The 27667-nt window shown below is 41.9% G+C and overlaps 1 protein-coding gene across 8 annotated transcripts; it reads left to right on the top strand.

The window, feature by feature from the left end:
- The first annotated feature begins 59 nt into the window (after positions 1 to 59).
- SGCE (sarcoglycan epsilon) lies at positions 60 to 27611 on the top strand. 8 transcript variants are annotated; one of them, XM_079948441.1, is made up of 13 exons: positions 60 to 227; positions 5111 to 5215; positions 11093 to 11215; positions 12607 to 12764; positions 15806 to 15878; positions 16925 to 17123; positions 20419 to 20581; positions 22460 to 22671; positions 23554 to 23580; positions 25411 to 25599; positions 25866 to 25909; positions 27004 to 27038; positions 27334 to 27611. In XM_079948441.1, exons 1-13 carry the CDS (start codon positions 152 to 154, stop codon positions 27382 to 27384), a joined length of 1455 nt encoding a protein of 484 aa, XP_079804567.1. In that variant the 5' UTR covers positions 60 to 151; the 3' UTR covers positions 27385 to 27611. The 8 variants fall into 8 exon arrangements, with proteins under 8 accessions (XP_079804567.1, XP_079804568.1, XP_079804571.1 ...); XM_079948446.1 differs by lacking the exon at positions 5111 to 5215 and adding an exon at positions 7775 to 7946 and having other exon boundaries at positions 114 to 227; XM_079948442.1 differs by lacking the exon at positions 23554 to 23580 and having other exon boundaries at positions 61 to 227.
- Positions 27612 to 27667: the final 56 nt, after the last annotated feature.

Here is a 27667-nt window from a genome sequence, read left to right as displayed (position 1 = left end):
CCCCCCGCGCTGCCATAGAGACCGTCTATATGGGAGAAGGGGAGGAGGAGAGGAGGAGGAGGGAGGAGGGAGGGATGCTGGTGGCGGCGATGGTCCTGTTTGGCGGCAGCAGCAGTAACAGCAGCAGCAGCAGGCGCCGACGGAGCGAGCCATGCCGCGCTGCGGAGCGGGGTCGTGGTCCCACAGCAGGCGCAGCGGAGCCGCCCTCACCACCCTCCTGCTGACAGGTCGGTCTCTGCGAGAGCCCCCTTCTTCCCCGAGCGGCGAGCGGCGCCCTTCCCGCCCGGGCTGCGCATTCCCTGGCTACGGCCTGCTCCGGAGCCCGCGACTCCGCCCCGGGGCCAAGCGGCGGCGGCGGCGGCGGCGGCTCCCCGGCTCCTCTCCCGGCGGCCTCAGTCCCGGGTTCTCGCCCCATTCCCGGCCGCCGAGGCAATGGTGGAAATTTCTGAACCTTCTGCAGAGAGGAAAAGGGCCGGGAGGGCTGGAGGCATAGGATCTGAAAAACAAGGGCATGTTCATTATTGCTTCCATGGCTGGACGCAGCGTGTGTGTTCCCCCCCCCCCCAAAAAAAACACATCCCAACCCAACTCCCCCCGGATAAATTTTTGGATTTCCACACAGGCACAAGTGGAATTTCGAAGGATAAATGAAATGGGTCGAAAATTTGGGTGGGATGGGATGCGGGGATGTAAATTAAGTCACACTGTGATCCTGACGGGTGCATGTAGAATATTTTGACCTGAGCATCCAGTTTGGAAGGATCCATTTATAAATATATGGACACAGCGGCGTAGCGTGGGGGGTGCAAGGGGGGCCGGCCGCACCGGGCGCAACATCTGGGGGTTAGGGTTAGGGATAGGGTTAGGGGGCGCAAATCCAGGGTTAGGGGGCGCAAATTACTTGCCTTGCCCCGGGTGCTGACAACCCACGCTACGCCACTGTATGGACAGAAGTAACCCCCCCCCCCCCAAACACCCCTCTGTTCCATTTCAGAGGCAAGTATTTAGAATGAGGAGATAACATGTAGTAGAACATTAGTAAATTGTGTGCCGGCTTAGATTTAGATCATACTGAAGGACTGTAGATGATGGTTAATGTAAGACACATTCCTCTACTGCAGACCACCCACCAGCTGTGTGCTTGTTTGTGTGTGTGTTGGCCCAGGGCTTGGAATCACAGCCATTTATTTCACCTTTAGGATTACACCAGCTGGGGAAGCCTGGGCAAATTAAAGAGTGAGAATCCTATTTACCAGGAGAGGAGAACATACTTAAATGCTTGCCTGGGCAAACTAGGGCATAGGAAATAATCTTCAGAGCAAATGAAGGCATGATGAGGTATATTAATGCACAAGAAGAAACATGCAGTATACCATAAAGCAAAGTATCTCACTGGGTAGCTGGTGTTTTAACAGTAGGTTGGAAACATATTTCAGTATTTGCCTTTTTGCTTGACTAGTGATGTTTGCAGGTACTTGTACTCCATGTTGCATTGTGAATATTTGTTGCTGAGAAAGGGCTTGCCTTCACAATTATGAGGAGAATGTTAAGGGCACACGGGATCAAATACTCCAAGGATAGGGGAAAAAAATGGGGAAACCTGTACTTTGCAACTGATTTTCTATTTCTTCAGATTAGAAAAACATAGAAGGCTGCCTTATTTGAAGTCAGAGCATAGGTCTATCATGTCTCAGACAGTATTGCCTACATTACAGCTCTCCAGAATTTCAGATAGAAGCATTTGCCAGCTGTGCCTGGAAATATCGGGGATAGAACCTGGGTCCTTTTACATACATGACATGTGTCTGCCACTGAGCTTAATGTTTCCACTTGTCTGTGGTGAATAAGAAGACACAGATAATTGCAACCTAAACATATTATATTGTCTTCACATACAAATTCCCTATTGAAGTAGTACCTTTGCTGGGCCAACTAAACAATCTCAAAATAGTGTGCAAACTCTCAAGTTCTCCAGAACTCTTAATTGGGTTAGGTAGTAAACAAAGTGGGTGGGATAGAGGAAGAAAGGTTTGCTGATACTAAAGGCGTGATGGCTGCATCTGGTTACAGCCCTTTGAGATAGAATGGGAGAGGAGGTGACAAGCATTCAAAGTAGGCTGCTTAGGTGCCATGTAGGTGTCAGGTTGCACCAAGGCTTGGTGGGAACCAGAACTATATAACTATGGCTCCTTCCCCATCTCTGGAGCCACAGAAGATCATTTGTACTGGATCCCTCTTTGTATGGTGAGAGCCTACTTCAAGGGTGGGGGAACTGGATCTGGATGGTATGGTTTTCCCCACCCACTGCAGGCCAACTTTGACAGTTGGGTGCGAATGCCCACCTGACAGTCACTTGATATAACAGTGACATCAGGTGACCCAGTTTCCTTTGCTTGCACAATTTGAAATCAAACCACTGTGGGAAAAGGCAGAGCCCTTTTGCAAGCACCAATAATCAACTGATTGTTGGTGCTTCCAAAGTCCAGTGCCCTGGCAAGGACACTGTGATTGTATGTCATCAGGCTGTGTTCAGATCTTAGGCTGAACACAGGCTGAATATTTCGAAGTTGAGGTAGGAGGCAATGGCTTTGATCTTCTGTCCATGCGTTCATATAAACAGAAATGTCAATTGAACAAGGAATCTGCTTAGTATAGGACTTCCCCTTTTCAGTATCAACCTAGCATATTCCAGTGATGTGTTTTGATCTGGAATTTTTTCTAATCAATTAGCATAATTTTTATCAGATAATTTTCTGATGCCCAAGACAGGAGCTAATTTAGGATGTTTATTTTTCTTATACCGTATTTAGTAAAATGAAGTTTGCCAGATATTGAATTTACAATTGACACCTGTGCATTACTGCTAATAAACATATGAAATAGAATTTCTTTCTGCAGAAAAATAAAGCACTGTAAAAATGCCTGCTCTAAATCACGGGACTATATTGAGGATTCAGTGCATTTGCACTAAAATCCAGTAACGTCTAAAGAAAAGTAACTGATGTAGTGTTTAGTATTAAGAGCTTCTTGCATAATTTCAAATCACACTGCATATGAAAAGTCTGGATTCCTGGAGACAAGGGTAAATGATAGTTAGAGTGGAATGTTCAGTAAGTTATGAATTGTAAGGTTAACTGGATTATAGGGAGAAATATGTGGTTAGTTAAATATGGTACATGTGGAAGACAAGATTTGGAAAGCACTCTTGTCATTTAAGTACATAAACTGTGTGGGGCAAGTTATATTATGTGATGCCTGCATATATTTAGATATAAATAAGAAAAAGTATTCTGGCCCCCTTAAAGAATAACATAATTATTATGGCATAAGCTTTCACAGACTACAGTCCACTTCATTAGATGCATGAAATATTAACCTGTTATAAGGTATAACCAGTGCTTTTTCTGGGGGGACGCAGGGTTACGCATACCCCTAAACGTTTTGTGAATCTTTATACTTTTGTCCATTTGCTGTATTTATTTCCCCCAATTTGAACTATAAAATGGTGATTTTCTTGACTCAAAATGAGAGTACTCCTAAACATTTTTTTTTTAGAAAAAAAGCACTGGGTATAAACCTACACACATGGTTTGGGGAAGATTGTAAAATTGAAATCAGAAGGAAGATTTCAGAGGGAAATGACTGCTGTGTACACACCTTCGCGTTTGCTTTGCATCCAGTGCACTCCCACTGCTGGTTTGCGAAGCACAACATCATACACAATCCATATCTACTCTGTAGTTTTCTGAGGAAATGCTTCATTTTGAGCTGTTTTCCTCTAAACCCCCTCTGATTAGATTATGACATGTGAAGACATCCACACCCCCACTGGTGTGTGTGGACAGACAGCAAACAACTTGGAAACACATTCAAGTGTACTGATGCGTACAACAATGTACAAATGTGATTTGAAACGCAACGGGGAAAGGAAAATTGTGTTTTAAGTCAGTAATGGGTACACAGCAGAAACTCAGAAAAGTACTTTCCTGTAACTTACCTGCATCTGGTGAAGTGGCCTCTTGTCTACAAGAAGCTTATGCTATAAGGTTTTTTGTTAGTCTTTAGAGTTCCACATGACCCTTTGTGGTTTTTGCTACAGAAGACTTATCAACAGCCATTCTTCAGGTCAAGATTTTATTTTATGTGTCATTTATCAATATATGCAGTGTTTTATTCTGGGGGGATGCAGGGGGACGCATACCCCTAAACATTTTGTGAATCTAAGTTTGGCCTCATTGAGGGGCAGTATTTCAATATCAGTAGGAAAATGAAAGTACAAAAAACATTTTTTTAAGGAAAAAAAGCCCTGAATATATGCATTAAACTTGTTGTGTTTGATCTGCTGCTTTCGCCCAGATTGTATTTTTGGAGAAGTACATTCCCAATTAGGGTGGGTACAAATGCAGAATTGTCCATAAAAAACAACTTCCCTCAGTCCATTCCTTCCTGATTAGTATGTGCAGAGTACGGTATTTCAAAGCAAACTTCAGACAACCATTTTCATTCAACAGTAAATAAGGCATTGCAAAGTTTTAGGTCACTTTATTTCTTTAGCCACAGTGTCACATAAATTCTGAACTGCAAAACTGGTTTAAGAAGCCAAGACAGATTCAATTGATGACACTTGAGAGAAGGATGGAGTAAGCAAGTGGACACAGGGTTCATTCCTAGTTCCACAAATGGGTCTCTTGGGCCAGGATAGCTGCATTCAATACAAGCTTAATATATACAGTAATAGGCAATTAGGTCCAATATTTTTCTTTTCCATAGAATCTTCTTGTTCTTGTTTCTGCTTCCTGATCCCAATTCAGCCTGGCTGACTGCTCATATTTAAAAACTCAATCCCTATCACATCTCCAACATCTTCCACCAAGGAAAAAAAAGGCAGAAATGGGTAGGAAGAAACACTTTGAAACATACATATTTGTGTGCCTGGTCAGGCTGAATAGCTTAATTTTTGAATGCCATTAAATGTGTACTTGTAGTCCGTTTAATTTCTTCTTCTTTACATTGGATATTCATTATATTCTAACTGGTGGCTTTTGATTTCTGAGAAACTGTTGACATGATATTAATCCAGTTTGCCTTGCATCTGTTTTATTTTGGAAAGCTTTTTTCTTGCACTCTGCTGGTGGCATAAATGGAACAGTTAAATGGAAGACCAAACACGTCATCAGTTATGTTAGCAGCAGCATAAAGGCTGCTGAGAAGAATGGTGAGTTTAGGTTGAAAAATATTTGGGATTAATCAACCTCCCCTTGGTATATTAGATTTGATGTATTAGTGGTGTGTATTTCACTAATAACATGATGTGGAAATAAATGTCAATTATATAATGTTCTAATCTTCTAAGCTTTAAGAATTCCTCCTTCTAATCTTTCGTTTTCAACTAAATTTTCAGTTATACTTTGTGGATTCCTTTGCCCAAAATAATGGTTCTGGATAAAATATTGTGAATTTCTTGTTGTTGGTGTCTACTTAAAACACATCTGCAATCTGCTGAGTGCAATAATAATCTCTTTATCATACTAAATGTGTAATTTTTATTACTTCTTTGTAGCAATTGGCATAATTTATTGTGCACGGTTTTTAAAATGTCAGGACGGCTTGGAGAAAAGAGGTAGCTAAATACTTTCATTTAATGCAAAATTGTCACATCAGGCTTTTGGTTGGTTTTTTGTGGGGTTTTTGTTTGTTTTTTGTTTTGCTTTTTTAGGTGCCTGAGAGTCTTTTTAATTTTATTTATTTGAAACATTAAATACAATAATGTGAAAACTCAAGCTTTCTTTTTCATATTCAAGGCAACAGCAAACCAAGATAAAACAATACCAAATATATATGTACGAAAACAATCCATTTTTTAAAAAATAACCCAAGAATTACAGAACCAGTAGCAGGAATTCAGACCTGTTTGAGTATTCATCCTGATTTGTTTGCAGAGTGTTTTCAGTGAGATTATAAGACATCCATTGATGGTTTAGCATTCATTTGCTTTGTTTTAGGGTGGTTATGCGATGTTGCACCCACCGAGGGCCATGGGTAGGCAGGGGTGCTGTACAGTCACTCCAGGGGCATTGGTGGCAAAAGCTGGGTGCAGGCTCTGCTCACCCTCCAAGCCTCTTTCTCTGGGGTGCGCACACCACCCCAGGGTGCGTGTACGCCTGTCCCAGGCACCAGCAGTACATGATAAGCCACTGACTCCCAGAACCCACTAAACAAGGCAGAGTGCTTAAAGCTCTTTCTAGGCTGGAAAAACCCTGTGCAAAAAGAGCTTAACACCAAGCTCAACCAGCCAGATTTCAACCTCATAAAGTCAAAATCTCACAAGTTAAGCACATGTAAGTTGCATGACTTGTGGCCAAGGCAAAGAACAAGTAAACATTTGCTACACAAATGTTACAATAAAAGCACCATGAGAGTTAGTTACTTTTGACATCTTTGAAGGGTTATACGTAGTAGTTATATCAAATGATGCACAGCAATTTGGCATTGTATTCCTTTTTTAATTTTGTTACGAGTGGGATGAGAATCGGTTCTGGTGGTTTTGCCAGTCAAAACTCTTTTAACAGGCCTCTTGTCTCTCGGCTTTTAGTGGAAGTCTGAATATAGCATGTGACTGAATCCGTCATGGGTTTCCTCTTGCACCTGTGCCCACTTAGTAGCATATTAGACTGTGGGCTGTTGAAGTGGAGCAGCATTGAAATATATGGCACAGTAGGAGATGCAACATCTGGCCAATAACAGCTTGGGGAGTATCACACCAGCAAAAGTCCATAGATAAATGTGGCAATATTGTATTTGTGAACAGGTACTGTGAAGGACAGTGAGTGTCCTCAAAGAATTGGGAAGAGTGTATATTTGCACTGATAGATAGATAGATAGATAGATAGATAGATAGATAGATAGATTCCCAAGTGGAGAAGCAGGGGAAAACGTTGGTTTGTCACCATAGGAAGATCCCTGCTAGATCTCACGAAGGTCCATCTAGTCCAGCATCCTGTTCTCACAGTTGTCATCCAGATGACCAGGAATAGCCTACAAGCAGGGCATGAGGAAGACAATAGTTCTTTCCAGCTGTTGTTATCCAGTGACTGGTATTCAAAGGCATGTTGCCTCTGATCCTGGTGGTAGTACATACCCAACGTGATAAGTAGCAATTGATAGCCTCAGCCGCCATGGGTCTGCCAAATCCTCCCCCCTCCCCACCAGACATCTAAGTAGGTGGCCCTTGCTACATACCGTGGTAGTGATTTTCACAGTACAGTGGCACCTTGGTTCTCAAACGGCTTGGCTCCCAAACAAATTGGCTCCCGAACGCCCCAAACCTGGAAGTAAGTGTTCCTGTTTGCGAATGTTTTTCGGAAGCCGAACGGCTGACATGGCTTCCACTTGAGTGCAGGAAGCTCCTGCAGCCAATCAGAAGCCACGCTTGGTTTTCGAACAGTTTCTGGAGTCAGAATGGACTCCCAGAACAGTAAGTTTGAGAACCAAAGTACCACTGTGTAACTCTGTGCAGTGTGGAGAAGTACTTCCTTTTATCTGCTCTAAATCTTCCAAAATTCAGCTTCATTGGATGACCTTGGGTTCTAGAATTATAATTGTTAACTGTAGGGCACGAGCCCCTTTTTGGGATACGTTTGGGCTTTATTTTTATTTATTTTTATTACTTCCCTTGCATATGCACCAGTGGATGTTTGATCAGAGGAGGGTCTACACTGCAAGATGGTCTGAGAAGCCTGCAGATTGCCCATGTCTGTTTGCTGTTCTGTTTCAGACCTTGTGGCCATCCTGTTCTGGAGAGGTTTCTGCTGCTCTGGTTGCAGAAGTGAAGGGTTACTCCAGCTGGAAGCTAGAAGGCATTGCGAACTTCATTCCCTTTGTGGCGTTCCAGAGCTCTGCTCCAGCAGGAGGAGAAACAGCTGATTCAAAGAGTTTGCTTGCTAGAAGTGAGAAATGCCACAGTTGTAGTGAGGCCTTCATTTCCCAGTGCTAGCTAAGGTCTCCTTGCTACAGTTTTATGAAGGGAGTATTGGGGCTAATCTATTCTATCAAGTGATATGGGACAATTCAGTGATGCTTCTTGATAGGTGCGCACAAATGCTGGTAAAATGTTCACATTCGATTTATCAGCATGTCAAAGGGCTGAACAGTCTCCAGCATGCCCAAATTGCATCATATGATTCATTTAAAACATTCTGCAATTTAATCGCTTGACATGATCACAGAAAGGCCCGACTGTCTTTTTCGCTTTTGCATTTAAAACTGAATTTTAATTTTGATGAGGATGACGGGGTAGCCTAAGGTTTCCTGAATGATCAACATGACCTAGATGATTAGAAATCTCCCTAACCTTTGTTGATACACCAAACAGCAAGGAATTCTGTGTTACAACGGGTATGGAATATTAAATAGGAACCTGCGTTCCCCCTGGAAAAAAATCTGAGTTTCATATTCAATGAATAATGAACATTAATGAATTTATACATCACACATTCTCTCGTGAGCCCAATCAGTGTATGCATTTATACAGTGAAAGGATAACTGGAGAAGTTCAGTTGTGTGTCTCCTAAGGACACAAAGAATAGGAAATATGTATTTTCCAGATAGGAAAGACTTGTTGAAAGTGATAAGCTAATTGTAATAGTAGTTGTGAATGCTACTTGTGCCACTTGACAGCAGCTTTCAGTGATGAACTTTTGGAAGCCCTTGCCCTCCTCCATTATTATGAGAAAATCAGTAGCTCTAAAATTTATACAAAGACAAACAAAACATTGATGTCAAGTGTGTTGAGTACTGATATAGGCACAGATCATAGGCATTCCAAGTCATTACTGTGACTTGAATAAAGTACCCACTAAAATGTAATGTATTTATATTTGTATCTGAATTAGTTTTTTAATCATCTGTGATTGTATTTTTTTTTACACCCTGGGCCCTTTTTTCCTTGAGGTACATGTAAATACATTAAGATTAAGATTCCCAAGGTGTGTTACAGTATCAGTCTCAGAAGACGAAAACCGCAAACTCAGATGAAACATCACAATTAAAATCAGCATATGCAAAATTTGAAGGTGTCTTAAAACTCTTCCAGGCAGTCCCATCATTTAACAGTAAACATCAAACTGCTGCAGAAGGCCTGAGCGAAGGGGTATGTTTTTAGTTGGCGCCAAAAGTTAAACAAAAGTTGGCAGTAACCAGCTTAGAGAGAAGGATGCTCCTTTTTAAAAAAACAACAACAACCAAGCATCTCATTTTGCATTTACAGATTCATTTATGTAAAACTACACAGACACAGCTGGATGTGTGTTTTCTGCTGCCTGATTGATGCCCATATGAAAAGAGATCCCATATCTTGCTCCCTCTTCTGCTCTTCCGATAAATGCCTAAAATATTATTAAAAGGATTCTAGTTAATAATATTTTAGATGTATATAGCTAAATGATGGTATGACACAGTTAAGGATGTAATGCAAATAGCACTATTGGACCTTTTAACTTTTTAAATCAATAAAATAGCAAACTGAGGTTCTGCCCTCCCCAACAAAAGGCCTGTCCCCCCCCAAAATCCTGGCTACGCCCATGTAAAGGTGTGGTTGGAGGTTATTCAACTGGTCCTGATTCAGAAGTAGGCATTCAAGGGAGCTTGGTGCATATAATTCACTGTGTTTTCCCCCCTTCCAGTCACCGTTTTAATTGTGCCAACAGATGACTGCTGCTGGCCAATTTGCCAGCGGCAGGAACTGTACCTAAACATGCAAAGTCTGCATGTCACATTTAAACCATAGTTAAACTATGGTTCAGTGTAAACACACAGCATGCTGGTGCACCTTGCTGAAAAATTCCTGCTCAAAACCTACAGCTGCTGTGTTGCCAGAAGATAACCAAAGTCTGACATTGTTGTGATGTGCAAACCCGCACTTAGCATTTGTTTTCCCCAAACAAACCATGGGCAGTAAGCCAAGTACAAACCTTAGTTACCTGTTCATGGCTCGTTTGGAGAGAAAGAAACCATGACCCTGTGTTTGGACATCATGACAAATGAGACTTTATAATAATTTATATAATAATAATTTATTATTTCTACCCCGCCCATCTGGCTGGGTTTCCCCAGCCACTCTGGGCAGCTTTCAACAGAACATTTAAAACAGAATAAAACTTCAAACATTAAAAACTTCCCTAAACAGCGCTGCCTTTAGATGTCTTCTAAAAGTCGGATAGTTGTTTCTTTCCTTGACATCTGATGGTAGGGCGTTCCACAGGGCGGGTGCCACTACTGAGAAGGCCCTTTGCCTGGTTCCCTTTAACCTCACTTCTCGCAGTGAGGGAACCACCAGAAGGCCCTCGGCGCTGGACCTTTACCTTGTTTCCTAGCCGTGCAACAGGAGCAGGGGAGATATGGAGCAAGAAATCATGGTGCAATTACATCAAACAATTGGTTGTTAAATATTGTTTACTGTGATGTGTGAACTAGGTCATTGAGAAAATATTCCTCTATGGATGGAGAAGATAGCAACAATGGGGACCCTAATAGAGCAAATAGATTATTTATAGCCATTCATTATAATACTGAAATGCCTTCCGTCACGCTTTTGTTTGTTATTTAATTTTAACTTCTTAACGCTGCTTTCCTAAGCATGGAAGTAATTCCTATTGGAATCGATAGGATTTGCTTTCAAGTAGACTGTAAGGCGATACCTGTTGTTCAACTTCTTTTTTATCAAAATATGCAAAAATAAAAACAAAACCCATCACCTTCTACAATGCATAGTAAACTGATACAAATTATAATTCCTTACAATACTCAAAAGGACAAAGCAGAATAATTGCTCCATGGTCAGCGACATGCTAAATGGTTGAATTTTGATTGCTGCCTACGCATGCATAGGAGTTGTTAGCATACATAAGAAAGAAGAAGCATTGCTTTGCGTGTCTTCTGTCGTCCTTGTCCACTTCTTAACTTGTCATTAATAGGGATATCCTTTTCTGCTTCCCTTTGCCCAAAAATGACTTGCCGCGGCTTTGAACGTGGTGGCATTTTGAATGTGTCCTACTTTTTCATACCCTGCCTCTTCTCTCTGCTCCTCCTTTCCCAGTGTACACAATCCTCGCGAAGGTGCACTCCGATCATACGGTGTACCCTTCCGCTGGAGTTCTGTTTGTCCACGTCTTGGAGAGGGAGTATTTTAAAGGGGAGTTTCCTCCTTATCCAAAGCCTGGTAAGAAATGCTTACAGTTTTATAAATATGTTTCAGAGTCATTAAATAACCCTAATTACTTCGCGTTTGCAGAGAGAGAGAGAGAGAGAGAGAGAACACGCAATGGTGGAGCAGGCGGGTGTGCAAGGCAATCATGTACATCAGGAGTGGGGAGTCCCACGCCTGGGACCAAATGCCACCTTGCAACAGCCTCTCCTTTTCACTGTGGCACACAAACACCACCCCCGTGCTACTGGAGCTGCTATTATTAGTCCCAAGAAAGCAGCTTCCATTGGCACCAGTGGAGACTTCCCTCCCAGACCTTGTAGGAGCATTTGGGCCATGCATGTATCAATTTTCATCAGCAGCATTACAAGGGAGGAAAGGGTTAAATCAGGCACCCCCAAACTCGGCCCTCCAGATGTTTTGGGGCTACAACTCCCATCATCCCTAGCTAACAGGACCAGTGGTCAGGGATGATGGGAACTGTAGTCCCAAAACATTTGGAGGGCTGAGTTTGAGGGTGCCTGGGTTAAATCTTTACCCCATTTGTGCTGCAGTCCCAGCAGAAATCTTCCACACTTACTGTTTTTTGTTTGGGTTTTTTGTGTTTATTAAACAAACAGAGGTGATTGCAACTGTTGTGTTTCGCATTGCCTCTATTTTGGTCTGAAATTATAGTTTCTTTAATATAGCAATTAAAGAAACCCATTTCTTGAGTTCAGTGGTGTTTTTCTGCATTTTTTAAATAAAAGAACAACAACAATGTAGGGCACAATCTGCATCTGTAGACAGTCATCTGGCTTCCATGAAATAAAACTGGGACAATTTTAGTCCAGTTTAACAAAATACTTTAAATATATTTTGGCAGTTCTGTAAATGAAGAAAGTATGTGATTAATTATACTTGTTTTTCTTTTGCTTGGTATGTCATATAGCTCTCAAGCCAGCAGCAGAACAAACTCTTTACTGTACAACTCCCTTTAGCTAAGCTGCAATCTGCACTTACCTAGGAGAAGTGGATGGGAGATAATAGGCTAACTCTAGAGCCCTCTGCAAATAATAGAGTTGATACGCAGATATTTACGTCTGAGTAAATAGGCAGAGGACTGCACTGCACATCACACTGAAATTTATGCAGATGTTTGCAGTCCCAGGAGCCAGGATTTCCATCATGGCTGGTTTGGGTTAGTGCATCTTTATGGGTGTTTTTGAACTAAAATGCAAAACCTATCAGTTTGACTTACAGAGTGTAAATGCAGAATTATGATTCTTTCATGATCAAAGCGGACTACCAAGAACAATAATTACTGACAGCTTGCAGTCTCCTGCTTTATCATTTGCATTGCATGAAAATACTGTGCTGTTCACTTGGTGACACTGTATTTTAAATTGGATGTCCTGTTTATCCAGGCGAGATGAACAATGATCCTATAACTTTTAACACAAACCTAATGGGTTACCCTGACAGACCTGGTTGGCTACGATACATCCAGAGAACACCCTACAGCGATGGAGTGTTGTATGGGTCACCGACAATAGACAATGTGGGAAGACCGTCTGTCATTGAGGTAGGTTTGCTGCAAAATATTTTATCTAGACCCTGTCTCAAAATTTCAAACATCCAATTTCATTGTTTTCATGTCTTCCTTCTGCCAGCTTCATATATTTGGTGATTTAAGCTGCTTATGAAATATAATGCCACAATAAACCAATGATTTCAAAGCGTCACAGCACTTGGCCTTTAGGCAGCCTGAAAGAGATCCCAGGATTTTATGACCTGGCTGTGACCTTGTACCAGTCCTTAATCCCATCCCTTTTTTGAGTGTTCAACAGCACAGGGTCAAGGAGCGGGACCGCTGCGTAGCCACACTCTGACATTGCATCCCTCCTCTGATATCTGCACATACAGCACAAGCAGTTGTTGTAAGGAAACCTTCATGCATATGCCGTATTGGCCTGAATATAAGCCTCACCTTTCCCCCCAAATTCCGACTGAAAAGTTAAAGTGCAGCTTAAATTTGCAACCTTAGCAAAAATGGCTTTTATGATAACGCTGCAGAAGCGGACATACGGTGAAACAGAACAGGTGTGAGTGCCTGCGTAACTTTAAGGGAGCAGCTTACATTCGGGTATTGTCTCCCCCCCCCCTTGAATTTTAAAGGTGCAGCTTATATTCAGGTATGGCTTATATTCGGGCCAATACGGTAATCAGTGCTTTTCCCCCCAGAAAAAAGGTTTAGGAGTACTCTCATTTCCTTACTCATAATCAAATACTGCCCCTCAATGAGGCCAAACTTAGATTCACAAAATGTTTAGGGGTAAGCGTACCCCTGCGTACCCCCAGAAAAAAAAATCACTGCATATAATTGTACACAAGAAGGCTCCCTTGGAACAACTATGCATGTGAAAGCCATCTCCCTGTAGAATGTTTGCTCTGTACACAAGGACTTTGGAGAAGAGCCCATGATGCCAGAGTGGAGCTCCTTTGCGTGTCCTTACACCTTCTGTGTTTTTGACCAAAGGAGCTAAGAACACCTGGATAAGGCTGCAGACTTCACCTTTTATTGGAGAGAGTGTGTGCTTGGCACCTGGAATTGCAAACTTTTGCACAATGTAGGCAGAGCTATAGAAATGTCGCCCTGTATGTAAAATATGTTCTCATATTGAGAACAAGGGACAGCAGCTGCATTTGGATATGTAATTGTATGTGTAACCCATTGAAAAGAATGAACAGCATATCAAGTTGAAAGCAATGGAGAGGATCTACGTGTAGGTGTACTGTACATCTGATTTATGCTAGCAGTTTGTAAAAACAAGGGTAGCTGGAAATTTACAGCATGAACCTAGATATGTCCCATCCTAGAAGTGAAGTCCTATAGAGTTAGGTGGGGCTTACGCCCAGGGAAGTGGGGATAGGATTACATCTTTAGTGATGTTACTATGGATTTCTGAGACCAAGTGAAAAACTTAGAAAGCTCCATGGAAATGAAACAACAAATGTCACCCATTCCTAGGGACAATCATCCACCTTCTAGATCAGTTGTCTCCTACCTTGGGTCCACAGATGTTGTTAGACTACAACACCCACCTACCCCCCCCGCATCCCTAGTCAGCATGGTCAAGTAGTCAAGGATGATGGGAGTTGTAGTCCAACAATATTGGGCACTTAAGGCTGTTGCATGTATTCTCTGCACCTTTGTGACACATAAGGAACCCTGTAAGTTTGGTCCATCTATTTACAGCAGTGGTCTGCTGGGTGCATCTGGAGTGCAACTCATTTACCCTTTATTGACATGGATGTGCTCCTTAAAATCTTTGGTGGTGAAATGGAATCTTGGAAGTCTTCTAATTCTGTCGCAGTTTACTGACAAAACTTGACTGATGGCTCAGAATAAGGTTGGGCATGTTGGTTTGTTTTGTATATTTCTAGGCCACTTTTTAGGGCAAAGCCTTCCCTAGCTGCCTTAACGTGAAAACACCTGTATAATTCAGCAGAGGTCCCTAACCTTTTTGGTTCTGGGGGCACATTTGGAAGTCTAAGAAACTGATGTGGGTATCACAAAATAGTCATTTCTCAGAAGAAAATCCAGCATTGCTCAGAACACCCCCCCCCCAAAAAAAAAGTCCATGCAAAATATATGCACCCTCCAAAAAGAACATATAGACAACGACAACAACGTATAGACAAAAAAAGCAGACAACACCCTGAACCAAACCACCAAAAAACAAAACTAATAATAAACACTCCAGAAGAAATGTTTTAAATTCTGGACATTGTAGATTTGTCTCGGTCTGGTGCATGTAATGTCTTTCATTCTGTAGTTGCATGATTTGTGCTTATGTATTGTATTGTGATGGCCATTGGCTAGAAACAATAAAAATCTACTGACTAATTTTAAAAAAGCAAAACAAAAATGGGAAGGGCAGGGAGCCTTAGTAAGTGGCAGAAGTGTCTGAGGGTCCTGTGGTTCCCATGAGCACCACACTTGGGATCCCAGGAACACAGTGTCCATGTTTCAGTAAAAGGAATGTTGTAACGTAGCACCCTAAAACAGTCCACAGGCCAGCAATACAGTGTTATAAATGTAACTAAAAGCAATGAAAAACATTCCAGTTATCAACAATAAAAACTCATTAAGAAGTTGTCAAAAACAAGTGGGGTTTTTTGGAGCCCATTTTAAAGCTTGTGCTGATGAGGCCTTATGCAAATCACTTGGGGGGGGGATAACATAACCAAGGGGCTTTCACTCGGAAGGCCCTGTCTCTCATAGCTGCTCATCTGCTTAATTTTACGGGTGGGCCTATGAGCCTTCTCACTGGGTTTTGTCCATTTGCTGTTATTTGGCTAGCTCTCACATAATGTATGCGCTCCCCCCCTTTTTTTTTTGAGGTATAATGTGTTTTCCCTTCTCTCCTTTTGTCCTTCCACAAAAACCTTGAGGGGCCCAACCACTGCCCGGGTTTCTCCCCATCTAATGCTGGCTTTTCACAGCATTGTTGAATAACCATATATAGAATTGTCAAGCTAGATGCAAGTTTTCCGTGCTCAACTGATAATAGTTTTGGAAATATAGTAACAAGTTTCTGGTTTATGTTTCTTCTTTATTAGATCACTGCTTATAACAGGCGCACCTTTGAGACGGCCAGACATAATTTGATTATTAATATAATGGCAGCAGAAGGTAAGCATTTTAGATTGCATTGATACATAGTATTACACCATTAGGAGATTATTATAGAATAAATAAATGGCAAAAGGATAGGAAAGAGGTATGCTAAGCCTCTTTAGTTAATTGTATTTTATTTTTAGGTATTTAGTTAATTGTATTTTATTTTGTTATTTCCAAGCCACCTCTGTTAGAGAACTCTCCTTCATTCATAAATATTTTGAAATGTTTGCATTTATATTTTTAAAAAGAGTGTGTACTTGAAAAGTGCATCTGGTCTGTTACTGTGGATTACAGGGAGAGCCAAGTGGTGGCTTAGGAGCCTCACCCAGCTTCTAGGAAATTTTAGATATCGGAATGACATAGTAGCTCAGTTCACACGTTGTGAGCCATTTATGCCAAGACTTAAGTGCTCATTCCCTTACTTTTCAATCTCTTACTTTTCTTAGAGTCATCATCACCATGGTTTGTCCCAAGTCAGAACGAGAAACGGTAGTGTGAACGATGCTTATTTCTGATCTCAGTTTGTAGGCAAACTGTGATTTGTGCAAACCAGGAAGCAAGGGAGAGAATTGGAGTGCAATTACATTTTCCCTAATATAATGCAATTTTTATGCTATTTTTATGCACACTTTACCCTAAATGTGCAGTTGTGTACACATCCCTTGTCTGGATAACTGCATTGCAAAATTTGGAGAAGTGTGAATTTCAAAGGATGGCTGTGTTTTGTGTGTGTGTTGTTTCAGAAAGTGTGATTAAGTAGGTGCTCCTTTAAATGCAGACTGAGTTGAGCTTCTCCCCCATCCTTCAAGCAACCAAATTCAAGCCAGTGGTTCAGTGCAACCAGCAGTCTTGTAACTGTGGTTAAGAGACTGGATGTCTCTTGAGCATTTGTGGAAGTTGCTTTGGAAGCCTTAGATTTATAAAGGATCTTGGATTGCTTCACACTCGGCTATATTTAGAAAATGATAGTGCTGTATTTCTGATTTATTATTCTGCCTTCTTTGTAATTTTGTAAAAAGACAAATCTAAGGCATAATTAATGTTCTCTTTGCAATTAGATTTTCCTTTACCATATCAAGCAGAGTTCTTCATTAAAAATATGAATGTAGAGGAAATGTTGGCAAGTGAGGTTCTTGGAGACTTCCTTGGAGCGGTGAAAAACGTTTGGCAGCCAGAAAAACTGAATGCCATAAACATCACCTCAGCTCTTGATAGGGGAGGCAGAGTCCCACTTCCTATTAATGACATGAAAGAAGGGTAAGCAAATTTTCATTATATTTCTTCTAGCATTCCAGATATTTTAGAATGTATCTTGCAACAAAAGCAGTAAAGAATCTTAAAGCAGGGGTTGCCAATCTTTCTGGGCTAGTGAACGTATTTGGAATTTTGAGCAAGTGCCATTCATGCAAGTCACAAAATGGCTGCTGTGTGGGTTTGTGGCATAACACAAAATGGCGGCTGGGGGGGGCATCACATCTGGATTAATGGGCTTGCGCACAGATTTTTTTTTTGGAAAGCAAATAATAGAAATGAGCGCTACACTTCTGTTAGGTTCTGCTGGTTTTCCAGAACAGGCTTTTATCAGGTAAGAAAATGCCAGGAAAACTGAACAAAGTGCTTCCAGAATTCAGCCAAGATAATATCTGCTTCCTTGCAATTTCCACCCATTGATTCTAGTCCTATGAGCCATTGCTCATAGGATTCGATTTCCAGACCCAGTAAAGGTAAAAAGTAAAGGATCCCTGGATGGTTAAGTCCAGCCAAAAGCAACTATGGGGTACAGCGCTCATCTTGCTTCAGGCTGAGGGAGCTGGCGTTTATCCACAGACAGCTTTCCGGGTAATGTGGCCAGCAGGACTAAACCGCTTCTGGTGCAATGGGACACCATGACAGAAGCCAGAGCGCACAGAAACGCCGCTTACCTTCCCACCACAGCCGTACCTATTTATCTACTTGCACTGGCATGCTTTCAAACTGCTGGAGCTGGGGCAGAGCAACCGGAGCTCACACTATCGTGGGGATTTGAACTGCCGACCTTCCTATCGGCAAGCCCAAGAGGCTCAGTGGTTTAGACCCCAGCACCACCTTAATCCAGACCCAGTACTCCTGATGTGGCCTGGCTAGCACAGAATGAAGTGAAATTATTATGTCTCATAATTCAGAGACGATGCTTCTGCTAAGGTAGCTGAAGATTGCGTTAGATTTTTAAGCAGCTGCATAGTGCTGCTGGCTCATGTTCAGCTTGTGATCAAACGAGATCCTTTCTACTCATGCTGCTGCAAAGCCAGGTTCTGCTTGCCGCCACCCAGTCCCAGCCTTTACTTGGAGCTTGGGGATTTTTTGGGGGGTTTTGTACCTAAATACAGAACTACATACTTGGGGGGGCCACTAGGTGGCGCATCGGAAGATGGCTGACAATAACATCTCTCCGACCCACACGAGGTAATTTGGAGGCTATGCTGGGGGTAATTAGCCTCCTTAACCCCCCCCCCCAGAATTATGGGGGGGACGGCCCTTGCCTGCTGTGCCCTATATCACCCCCGAATTTGTGGGGGTGGGGGCACTAGGCACAAAGCCCTCCTGTGGGATTTTCGGCACTCCTCGACGCCGTCCCCGATTCGCGCCGCTGGTTGCAATGATCTTTAAAAGAAACGATTTGGATGTGATTAATTGCACATACATCAAGGAAAAAGGGGAGTAAATACTGCTGACAGAAGAGATCTCTGATAACAAGACAACAATAAAATACGAGAAGAACGTCAAGATATGGTATGACAAATGACTGAGGGGGGAGGGGGGGGAAAAACCTGCCTCTACCTTTTTATGTGATTTAACAAGAATCCCCCTCCCCTAATGAGTCAGAAATTAAGGACTTAAGCTGTGGATTTAAGGCTGTGTGGAGATAAACTTTCGATCCAAAGCAATGTTTCAAGATGAAGCTGGAAAGCTAAGAGTTTTGGAGTGTCGCACTCAGAAAAAAAAATGCCGTCGCCATTTTGTGAGGCATTGTGGGAGCTCTTGGGTCTGGGAGGAGAAAGAGAGAAATAGAGTTGTTTACATATCGTGAATCAACTCCTCGGTGGGACTTAAGAGCGACAAATGCCAAAATTTACGATGGAAAAAGTGATGTTATCTACGAAGGAGATATATGGAAACCATCTGGACTTAGTGGAGGAACAGGAAATCCACACAGGATTATTACACTTGCTATCGGCTTAAGGAGACTAACAGAAGAGATCGTAAAGGAAAAAGAGAAATTATACAAACAAGATATGATGTGGCAACACCAAGATAAGACTGGATAGAATTATGAACTTTGTTTGGACTGATTGGGACTGATTTGGACATTAACGCAGTAATAAGAAGATGATCTGAATTCCCCTTTGGATCTTGAAGTATGGGTTCCCCCAACAAAATTAAAAAATTTGGCTTTGTAATTCGGAATTTATATGATGTGATTTAATTTGATGTGATTGGCCAGTTAATAAAAATTATTTAAAAAAAAAAAACAAAAAAACAGAACTACATACTTATCTTGGTCAAATTTTAACCTGTGGGGTTGGGTCCAATATCTCAGCCTGCCATTGCTCCCAAGTGCATGGTTTGTGAAGGGTGCAGCTATACCACATTGTGGCTTAATGCAGAGTTGAGGCTGATGAAACTGGCTAGGAAATGGTCAGTGCACTAGAAGTACTTCAGACAGAATACAACTAGGCACAGCTTAGTGATTACTTGATAGACTCTGCCATGGCAGTGGGGAATTTGCTACCATTGCATCCTCTCAGTGCCATCCAGAGAGCTTTTCCGAGTAATAAAGATACCTTTTCAGCCTTGTCCCCTTCCCTGTGTTGAGGATCACTGCAGTTGTCCTGTGTTTGCTTTGCTTTGCTTGGCGTGCTCTGCAGGCAAAGTTGCTCACATGCAATCTGACTGAGACTCGGCTAGTTCTGTGGTTTCTCAGAAGGGGGGGGGGACTTGATGCCCTCTGGTGGTCAAGTTTCATTCAACCATGAAGATATAAACAGAATCCTTTGAACATTTTGCTAAGCAAGGGGTCGCTTGTTGATCTTGCCTGGTTAAGCTTAATAAGGGTTTTGCCCATTGCTTATTGCCTTTTCAGAAGGCTCCCTTTTACAAGGTGTAATGTCTCTGTATTGAAGGAGCCCGTGCTATGTCTGATTTTGAAGTCCTGTTTGGGTTCACTGAATCTAAATATATATAGATTTATTTCCCGTATTTCATTTGTGGACAAGGTGTTTTGAGAGGGCAGTGATGTAGAACCCCAGATTATCCTGGATAAACTGAATTTTGGTACTGTACTGGATCCACTTCTTTGGTGACGCATTCAGAGAATCATAAAGCACATGCTGTAGTTTGCTGCCAGCTTTCATGTTGTTTGCTTTTGAACTGTGCATAGTCTGCAAATGAACTGTGCAATAGAGAGCTAAGTGGAAACAGTGAGGAGCTCTTTCCATTCACGGACATTTGGATCCAACCCATTGATTGAAAATTTATCTGTGACCATCCTAAAACTGTCAACATTTCTTTGCAGTGTCTATGTTATGGTTGGTGCAGATGCTACATTCTCCTCCTGCTTACGGGAAGTTGAAAACCCACAAAATCAGCTGAGATGCAGTCAAGAAATGGAGCCTGTAATAACCTGTGATAAAAAGTTCCGTACCCAATTTCAAATAGACTGGTGTAAAATCTCCTTGGTGAGTTGCTGGCTGGTAGTATTGCAGAACACACATAGCCAATGAGTCTTTAAAATAATCTTCTGGAGGGCAGATTATGTAGACTTCTTTTTAACCTTCCGAGGTTCATGGGATGGACATGAGCTGATGCTCTGGAATGCCCTCCCTAGAGAAGCCCATTTGCCCCTGTCACTAAATGCTGTCCAGCACCTGAAGAAAACCTAGTTTGTTAAACCAGAGATGGGGAACCTGGTACCCTCAAGATGTTGTGGGAGTCCAACTCCCAGCAGCCACAGCCAGGATGGCCAGTGGATCAGGTTGATGAAAGTTGTAGTCCAACAACTTTTAGGGGGTCACAACTTAGCCATCCCTGTTTAAGAGTACCCATTGAGGAATATGAACTATCATCTGTCAGTAAGGTAAAGGGTAAAGGGACCCCTGACTATTAGGTCCAGTCGTGGCCGACTCTGGGGTTGCGACGCTCATCTCGCTTTATTGGCCGAGGGAGCCAGCGTACAGCTTCTGGGTCATGTGGCCAGCATGACTAAGCCGCTTTTGGTGAACCAGAGCAGCACACGGAAACACCGTTTACCTTCCTGCCGGAGCGGTACCTATTTATCTACCTGCACTTTGATGTGCTTTTGAACTGCTAGATTGGCAGAAGCAGGGACCGAGCAATGGGAGCTCACCCCGTCGTGGGGATTTGAACTGCCGACCTTCTGATCGGCAAGTCCTAGGCTCTGTGGTTTAACCCACAGCACCACCCGCATCCCGTTCATCTGTCAGTACAGTGAACTAAATAGACCAACCGTCTGACTTAGGAACATAGCTCAGTTGGTTAGAGCATGGTTGGTGCTGATAATGCCAAGGTTGCAGGTTCAATCCTCATATGGGACAGCTGCATATTCTTGCATTGCAGGGAGTTGGACTAGATGATCCTCAGGGTTCCTTCCAGCTCTATGATTCTATGATAGAAAGATGCCTTATACTATGAAAGAATTATGCTACTTGTCATTGCTGAAGAATTAGAGTTAAGGTATAACTACTGTAGTTAGTAACTCTTCAGACTATGGCACTTGCTCAAGGAGATACTTTCCTCAAAGCACAGAATCCTAAGTATTCACAGTCCCATTGATTTCAATTGGATTTATTCCCCAGTAAATATGCAAATATTTCATATATTGTTGGGACTACAGGGCTAATGGTCATGGACTAGCAGAGTTGCGACCCTCCAGATATTCTTAGGAGTTCCCCTTCCCAGCAGTAAAGCAACCATTCAATGCTAAGTAAACCTCTAGCAGTGGTTTTGTGTCATCTCATCTTCTGTCAATCAATGACTGCTTGATTGTTTACTTAAAACTATATACAGTATATTCTGGCTTTTCTACCTAAGGAGATCAGAACAGAGTACAGTAAAAAACAACAACACATGACTCGTTGCTGCCGAAACGCCAAGAAGGGCTCAATGGCCTGATTATTGTTATTTTTAACTGGTGTCTTAAACACAACCCTACAAATCTCCTTTGGGAGGAAATTCCAGAAGTGGAGAGGGAGCCACCACAGAGAAGGCCCTCTAATGACTTGTCTTCTTATGAATTCCTGAAGGTCCAGCAAGAAGGGTCTCTGTGGAAGGTCTCAGTTCTCAGGCAGGGTTCTCTAGCTAATGCATGATGTACTTTGAACAGAAAGTGAAGAAAGTGTCTTGATTTTTACAACCAGATTTCTATACAGACAATGTGTGGTACAAATTTTCCTTAAAAAAGAAATTATGATTCTGGAGGGCTGTTGCTTAAACTCTGCTGTAATGAATGCTTAGTGGTACTGTTTGATGGTTTATGATCCCCATTTTTTCTCCCAAGGTTTTACTGTCTAAAATATATTTTGTCTGTTTGGTATCAGGTTGACAAAACACAGCACGTTTCCACCTATCAAGAAGTGGTCCGTGGAGAAGGGATCTTACCAGATGGTGGCGAGTATAAGCCACCTTCTGAAAGCCTGAAAAGCAGAGACTATTATTCAGACTTCCTCATTACATTGGCAGTGCCCTCCGCAATAGCCCTGGTGCTTTTTCTAATCCTTGCTTATATTATGTGCTGCCGAAGGGAAGGCGTGTGAGTACTTTGAAACGTTAATAAGTATTTTATAATTGTGTGAGTTTATAAGGTACATGACAAAAAAAAGTAGATGAACTTGATTCAGTTCATAAAAACACAGTCCATTTTTAGCCTTTTCTAAAACATACAATAAAATCAAATTACAGCTACTTGTTAACTTTGGAATTAGAAATTTTATTTATTTTTAAAAATTCATAAACTGAGCAACCCGTTCACAAAACTATTTAACCTGACAGTAATTTGAAGCTAATTAAAGGTAAACATAGTGTCTAACAATTAAAATAAACCTTATTAAGATTGTGAACTGAATTTAGGATTATAAAAGCCAAAAGCATTTTTTGAAAAAATAAAAAGCAGCAAGCAACACAATTTCTTCCATTTTACATGCACCTGTTCTGGGAACATTTTAGTCCCACACCTGTCCTTTTAACGTGCATCTTCACTTCTCTGTGTACACGTCTTTCATCTATCCCATCTCTTTATGTGCTTTCTTCATCCATGCCTTCTCATAAACCCTGTGGCAAATGCTTCCAAGTTGACCAAATGGTCATGATCCAAACGAATGTGCAGAAACAGGAACTTGATGTGCAGCCAGCTCTTTCTTTGAACGTTTGCCATTGCTCCTCTCACTGCTGAAGAGGCAACCCTCCAAAATGCAGCTTGCCTCTTCGGCTATTAGAGCTGCAGAAACAAATCTCCAAAGGCAACTCCAGTTGCATGTATAGCTCCCATCTGCACACACCTGCATCTTCTTGAGATCATGATCCATTGCAACAGGACCAGCATTTCCATACCATGACTTATTTCCATCGGCAGTTAGATTTAATGTTCCAAATATCAATGCTATTATTTAATTCATAACTTTTGTTTTATTTTTAGGGAAAAGAGAAACATGCAAACACCAGAGTAAGTGTCTTCTTTCCTGTTATTTTCTCCCATCACTTAATTTTCATTTCCCAGTAGCTTCTCATGCTTCATACACGTATACCATCCTCATTCTCCTTAACTTGTTCTTCATCTTTGTGGTGGCTGCTTTGAAAAATGTAGAATCCTGAGAAACTGAGTAGGTCAAAATAAAAAGGGTTTAAAAGCTCATAATAAAAGAGGCCAGAATCAGAATATGATTATTCAGTTTTGAGGTTTGTGGTTTGTGATATTACTGTCAACTTCTATAAGGTAACCAAAAAATTATACTCCATAAAACTGCTTTTTAAAGTGAGGCTTCTATTAATAATTGTTAGCTAACCACAAGAAGCCAAGCTCTAAAACATACCAAATAAAAAGCATTAACATCTGCACTTGGTTACACGGAACAGGATGCTGAAAAGCTCATCATACTTTAGAACAGGAGCGGTCCAATGTTGACAGGTGGGCGGGACCACCCACTTGTCAATCACCTAACAGCTGATCAGAGGTTGGAGCATCCTTTGAAGATGTACTTGCTGTAACCAACCAGCAGCTGATTGGCAGCTCCCTGAAACCTCTATGAAATCTGTTTGCAGGAAGTGGTTTGAAGCCAAACTGCTGCTTGCAGAGAAGGCGAGCTCCACTACTGCAACCGTGATCCTAAGGAGGTGCCCTCTCGGTGCTGAATAGGCCCTCTCAGAGGTCCAGAGAGTCCCAGGCCACTTCCCGCTTTTGAAATCCCTAGCTCTAATAAAAATTAAAATAACACCCAAAACCAAAATAAGGTACCAAAAATACACAGGGCAAGAATCTGAGCTTGAGGCCAAATCGCCCTCCTGGCCTCCACCCACCCCACTGGGCCTGGTGCCGATCAGCTGTCAGGGGTGTGATTTGTGGGATCCATTCTGGGCCTAATGAGGCCTGTGGGCTGGACTCTCAGTGGACCACTTCATAGATACACCCAACCTTCAGCACCAGCATCATAATCAAAGCCAGTGACACCTTGTGAAGATCACAGGCCCTAGGCCAAACCCTTGTTACTCTACTTGTTAATCAAAAGGGCCTAACAGTAGTGGGTTGAGAACCCTCTGGTTGAGGGCATAGGTCAATGCAAGGCCAGTGGGCAACCTAGAGGCGGCCAAGGCTTATCCCAGTGCAGCCAAGGTCAAAGAAGACATAATGTTGGATGCCTGATTGAATCAAATACACCTTGTACCTTATTTGCTTCTAAATAACAGCTGCTTTCTCCATGGTCCCAATGAAAATTGGCACCCCCTCCTTGAAGTTGCTGTTTTTCCCAGGAGAGAAGCTGGCATAGATACCAATGCTTTTCTTGAGGGTTTCTTGCTGGCATCTAAAAAGACCACTGGCTTGGTGCAGGAGGCTCTTACATTCTTAAAGCAGATGTGTATGTGTGTGAGAGAGGGGTGTTATTGAGACCATGATGGTGGAAAAATGGGTTAACAATGTCTTTGGATCACAGGCCTGGTTCTGGTCTCCCCCTCCCCCAGCTGTTACTCAGAAGAAATTAGGCACATTAATTGCAGTGATGCATCTAGCTTGTGCCCAGATATTCCTGCTGAAAGCACAGGGAAAACTTGGGTAGACTGGATATAACCTGCCAGTGCTCTGTGACCTAACCCCTCTAAAAGTAATTTCCTTTTAAAAAAAAATCCAGTATATGCTATTTATAAACCTTGTCGTTTACACTGATGTTGTGGTAATCTATCAAGTGGCTTTAAATGTCTGTATATGTTTGTACTCTTTATTTCCACAACGCTAGCAATTCTATTAAATATGGGGGGGAAATGTTGTTTCCTTTTGATCTAGCATCCAGCTGGTCCACCACAGTGCCATTCAGAAATCCACCAAAGAACTTCGGGAGATGTCCAAAAACAGAGAGATAGCCTGGCCTCTCTCAACGCTGCCTGTGTTTCACCCAGTCACTGGGGAGATTGTGCCACCGGTTCACCCCGACAGCTATGACAACACTAGCATGCCACTGATGCAAACACAGCAGTAAGTATCACTCTTGGTGCCTAACACTGTGAATTTGAGTTTTGTGGTGCTTCCGCTGATTTCTTCCATAGTGGTGGTGCTGCTGCTGCCATCTCATTCTATAGGATGATTTGGCTCTTGCATTTAAATAGCAAAGCTCTGGTTACACATTCCAGTAACAACCCTTTCCCTAAGCAGAAGCCTTGGAGGCTTTTACTGTTTAGAGTTCAAAATAGCATATAATCGTTTTAAAGAGGCTTTATTATTGTTATTATTATTATTTGTAGGAACCTGCCACATCAGACTCAGATTCCGCAGCAGCAAACGGAAGGTGACTTTTTAAATTATTTCTTGAAAAGGCAGAATATGACCTAGTTATCAACAAGTGCTCACAAACTCACCTCAGCGTTCTTGTTCCCTTCCACATATTGCGGGGGCCTGGTTTCCCAAAGTTAATAGCAGAGGGGTGAGCAGGGTGTGAGAAAGCTTTGTATTGCATAGGCCATAAGAGTAAGAATTAACAAAATTTAGATGGCATCTGTGAGATGCAATAGTTGAAACGGAAAAGAGTGAACTGAAATCTCCAATCAATATCACTTCCATGGAAATGAATGGCAAACGTATCAATGGGTATCAGCTTGCCAGACAGAACAACCCCCCTTGCCTTGCCTTGCCTTGCCTTGCCTCCCCCCCCCCCCAACATGCTGTTTTGCGCTCCCCAAGCCAGAGTTCGTTAAAACAATCCTGTCCTGCCTGAAACCCCCCTTTTCTCATTTTTTCCCTTGGGAAATGTGCTATGAATGGGTCTAATTATTCCTTGCGCAGCCCAATTATTTCTTGGTTGCTCCCAAGTCCCTCAACTCAAGTGAGCTGCATGGGATGAAGATGAGTGTTGCTTCTGCCACATATAAAATAAAAACAATTAAAGTTTGGGATAGCATACATACTCCCAACCCCTTTTCGCTCTCATGGGTTCTCTGAATGACTGAACAGGGTTTTAGTTATTAGTGTATCAAGCTGTGTTATGCCGAAATTTATAGAATTCTTGGTGGTTTGCATAACCATAAAATAAAACAGCAAAATCAAGGTTAATCAGAGAATCATTCAAATAGAACAAAGTTGGCAGTGAGTTTTGGGGAAACTTAGCGTAAGTTTTTGTAGACTTGAGTCAGTGCATCAAAGGCGATCTGTAGCTAACAACTTGAGCTATCCATTCATGCATCTGATGGCTTCTTGGCCTCAGCGCCTTATGCTGCATAGTATTTGTTAGTCTTTCAAGTACCACAAGGCCCCTTGTTGTTTTTGCTGCAATGGGGAAAATATGAGCACACTTCTCAAGGTGTTGGGTGACCTGTACAGGAATCCACTTTGAGGGGGCTTGTTTTCAAAAGTTTTGTTTTTTATTACTGCTTTCGGGGACTAAAGGAGAATTTCGTATGACAACGTTCCAAAGATTAGAGGCAAGTATTACATACAGTATTCTGCTTTCTCGCTGTTGGAAAACCAAATGCTACAATGAAGCACATTTTACTATGAACTGTACATGTTGATTCTAGATTTGTTTTGGGTGGTCACTCTCCCAAAAAATTAGGCACCCTAAGACTTGCATAGCAGATGAAAGTGATCTATGAAGTTATTGTGTAAGGATTCTTATTTAAAGGTGAATGAAGCTGACTTGCAATTTTCTAACTGTAAAATTAAAACCATGTTGACTATTGATCTTTCTAACACCTTTTTGTGAATTGTCATTCACAGGTAAATGGTATACCTGAGGAAAGAAAACTTACAGAGGCGATTAATTTGTAATTAAATAAAACAGCCAATATCATCTTTTATTTCCTTATCTGCTTCAGTGATGCTTGAGTTTTTCTGATGGCGTATGCATGCCTCGTGTTAAATATTCCAGTGTCAGATGGTAATCATTTCCATATTACTAAATTTACTGTATTTTTTGTACTTTGGACACTTTCAACGAATTTATAAAATGGTAACTTTTATATTTGTTATATTTAAAATAAACAAATATTAAACTATTGGCTCTTTCTTATATGGATTATAAAGTAGTATATACTATGCAAAGGAGAGAAAT

Source organism: Podarcis cretensis (assembly GCF_951804945.1).
Source record: "Podarcis cretensis genome assembly, chromosome: 12".
NCBI lineage: Eukaryota > Metazoa > Chordata > Lepidosauria > Squamata > Lacertidae > Podarcis > Podarcis cretensis.
This window is presented reverse-complemented; position numbering and strand designations above follow the sequence as displayed.